General features: G+C 34.1%; 1 protein-coding gene across 1 annotated transcript; it reads left to right on the top strand.

Moving 5' to 3' along the window:
- Positions 1-2672: 2672 nt before the first annotated feature.
- Positions 2673-3388, top strand: LOC119644222 (kelch-like protein 17; the record flags this gene model as incomplete). Its single annotated transcript, XM_038043753.1, has 2 exons — positions 2673-2958; positions 3019-3388. Coding segments are annotated over exons 1-2 (656 nt in total), but the record flags the coding sequence as incomplete, so codon positions are not given.
- Between the last annotated feature and the right edge of the window lie 385 nt (positions 3389-3773).

Genomic DNA, 3773 nt, shown 5'->3' with positions numbered 1-3773 from the left:
TTTCCTTAGTCTCCTCAGAATCTTTTGCGTATGTTTAAGGTTTCGCTTATTTAAATATGATTAAAAATATTAATATCTAAAGAAATGTTTAGTTCGTTTGTTCGTATAATTTCTATTTTTTTTAGTTTCTCTAATCATTTTCTGGCGGTCAATTATCAATTGCCTTAGTAGAGGCGGGAACCAAGTGTGAAGATAGCCAACATTTTTGCCTTTGCTAAAACGTGGGCTAAGTACAGTCGGCTGTAATAAATTTTCAATAATTTTACTTCTTTAGTCTTCAACGAGTATAAAAGAACTTAACTCGCAACGCAATTTTAGTGAAAGAGACAAAGGAAATAATGAGAGATCAGTAGAAATTATAAAACGAGAATATTCTTCCTTTTTTTTGAGTGATAATGGGAAAATAATTAAAAATTTTTTTGTTAACCTTAAGTAAGAAACAGTCAAAAATATTATTTTTACCGCCATCGCAAACATGCATAAGCCTGGCAACCGATAATAATTAACAATAATTCATTTTCGAATCGTAACGACTTTTTAAAGTTAAAAACTAGTTTAAGTACGACATCGGTAAATCGCGCGTATTAAGCAATGTTGCTTTAATGGACTTAAAAGAATTTGATAATGAGAATAAGTGATAGACGTCACTTAGGTTCTTGCAAATAATTCTGAGCGGATTAAACAGTTCATAATTATATTTACACTGACTTAGCATAACCAAGATAGATTGCCTAGAGAAGCGGACATTGATGGATCTGATCATCTAATCATTCCTATTGTATCATCTCTATCATCTATGTATCATATATGACTTGTAATATTCGCGAAATATGTCATTATTTGATTCTATTTTAATTTGTATTGATTGTTGCTATGCACATAAAATTTTTTTTATTAGTGCACATGTTGACTTTATTTCCATTTTAACATCGATTCATTTTTCTTAAAGTTTTCCTTTGATTGCTATGGATTATTATTGTTATAGTGTTGTAACATAAATCCGCCTTTTAAGAATTTTACGTTGTGTGTGCCGTTGAATGGTGATTTTTAGGTTAGCTATTTTCAAAACTAGGAAATTTGTTTACAATCCGCCTTTTAAGAATTTTACGTTGTTTACGCAACTTCTTTTTGCAATAAGTTTATCCCGCTGAATTGTGATTTTTAGGTCAACTAATTTTAAAATTAAGTAATCTGTTTACAATCCGGTTTTTATAAATTTTACATTATTTTTTCAACTTCTTTTTGGATAAGTTCGTAACGCTGAATTGTGATCTTAGGTTACCTATTTTCAAAATTAGGAAATTTATTCACATTTTTCTTTCAGCAATTTACATTTACAGCGCTTTAATTTGTTTTGTTATCACGATTCGACCCTCTTGGATCAATTGCCGGCTCCCTTACGACCATGTCTAAATGTGCTTGAAATAGTTGCTCTGTGCAGCTATCGCAGATTCAGCATGCAAGTACTTTGCTTTCAAAGTGTGCATCGGTTTCAATCCTTCTTGAATGCAATAGATGGTTGCATCGTTGGCGAACAACTCGCGACACAAATTTACTTCAGACGGACAGAGAGACCAACAGGCTTAGATCAATTCAGATTATGTTTCTGAATCGATCGGTATAATAAAAGTTTTGTTTATCTTAAACTCTTCTGCGTGTTACATACGTCCGCACTAACTTCATATATTCTGTACCGCAATTGGTATAGGGCATACAAAAGATAGTGTTACAAAAGCTCTTTAAGTACTTCTTGAAATTTGCTTATTATATGTGTAATGTTTTTGTATAGAAAGCGTAGAGATATATGTGAATGTAACCCTTAACGAACGAATGCCGCCATACTTGCCACATTATAAATATTCTGAAAAAGGGAAATGTTCGGCATGTCGTGATATTTTAGAAAATCTGTTAGGTGAGGCCTTAATTAAAGTTTCCACCTCAGTATCCTTTTGCATGGACATATCTGTTCACACACTACTTATTACTACTGTAAGTTTTCATCAAATCCAATAAAAAGATATTAATTATGCATCTTTCCTCGCTCTGGAAATAAAGCACTTAATTTCTTAAAAATCTGTCGACCTACTGATCATTGTTTTAGAAATTCGCTCGTTCGTTAAGTATTACAAAAAATATAAAAACATATTGTACTGAGCCTTGACAGTGCATTTAAGAATTAACGAAGAAAACAGTACGGAGTCTTATTGTAAGCAAAGCCCCTTCCTTTTTTTTTTTTGCTTAAGGGAAATGTTTAATGGTTAACTAAAAATCAATTAGGAGGTAATCGAATGAATACAAAAATTTCTAAAAAATCATGGATTTCAAAACGTTTTCCTCAGACTTCAGTCGATAAAATAACGCAACCCATCATTACTCGACGACATATTTCCGGCCTAAAGAATACTTTTGAGAAGAACGCTTAAATTCCTGGACCGCATTCTACTCTTCAATTAATATGCTAGGGAGGAACTTTTACGATCATGTTATGAACTTAACTTTATTTTGTTTTTGATTTCACATCAGATTGACTCGTAACTTTTTAAAACTTTATGTTCAGATCAAGGAATTGATAAGGGACGTGCAATACATTGTCAAACCTGAAGATAGTGCTTATAAGGCCGCAATAAATTGGGTCAAATACGACCTAGAGAAGAGAAAAGTTCCTCTCGCTCATGAGTCAGATACGTTTACCTCTTGTCAGCACAGAGTTCTTGACAAACCACATTGTTGCTGAATCTCTGCTTATAGAAGATAACAAATGCAATAAAATTGTAATGGAGGCTTTAATTTATCAATTGACGACAGTTATTCAACTGCATGAAAAATGCCAAACAGAATCAAAACATCGCAACGAAAGCTTTCATGTGTTTCTTGTCGGTGCCATACGGGACGATGAAAGAAGGACAAAAGAATGCCAAGTCTACGATATTTCCAAAAATAAACTATTTTTTATCTCAAGTATTAATGGGGATAGATGCGGTAATTCTGTTGCCTCCTAAACCAGCGTAGTTTATTCAGGTGGTGGATTGAATAGTGGTGTTTGTTTGAAGACGGCTGAATGTTATGATCCTGCCAGTAGGCGATGGAGTTACATAGCACCAATGAATAATGCTCGACATGGTTTTGGCATTTGCACGTACAATGATCTAATTTATGTTGTTGGTGGTTATCAAACATTCACAGTAGAGAGCTATAACCCTTCAACAAATAAATGGCATTTGTGTCAAGCCATCTCTGGAACAAACGAAGGACTCAATCGGGCAACAGTGGCAGAAAATAGTATATACAGTCTAGCTCAAGTAACTAATCGCAATAATGCACTTCGTCGCTTTGACTCGAGAGATGGAAGATGGTATAATTTAAATGAGATGCCGGGAATACCTGATCCGTACGAACTTGTCTCATATGATCGAACATTGTTTGCCATTAGAAGAGACGACTGCAAACTGTTCGACATACGAATGAATAAATGAGAACCTATGCCCCTCATGTTGTCCAACAGATATAGTTTCTCGGCCGTGATAGCCGCAAAAGACGTTTATGTGTTGGGCGGTAAACACAGCTCATAGTTTATTACAAGTGTGGAACGGTTTAACATACATAATAATGAGTGGACAACAGTGGATTCAATAGGAATTGAATACTTTTACGGGGGAGCTGCAGTTCTTAGCGGAGATTTTGATTTCAATTAAATAGTGGAAAGCAAACATAAGGAATAAATATTAGTTTCCTTAGTCTCCTCAGAATCTTTTGCGTATGTTTAAGGTTTCGCT

Source organism: Glossina fuscipes, unplaced genomic scaffold (assembly GCF_014805625.2).
Source record: "Glossina fuscipes isolate IAEA_lab_2018 unplaced genomic scaffold, Yale_Gfus_2 98467, whole genome shotgun sequence".
Taxonomy (NCBI): Eukaryota; Metazoa; Arthropoda; class Insecta; order Diptera; family Glossinidae; genus Glossina; species Glossina fuscipes.
This window is presented reverse-complemented; position numbering and strand designations above follow the sequence as displayed.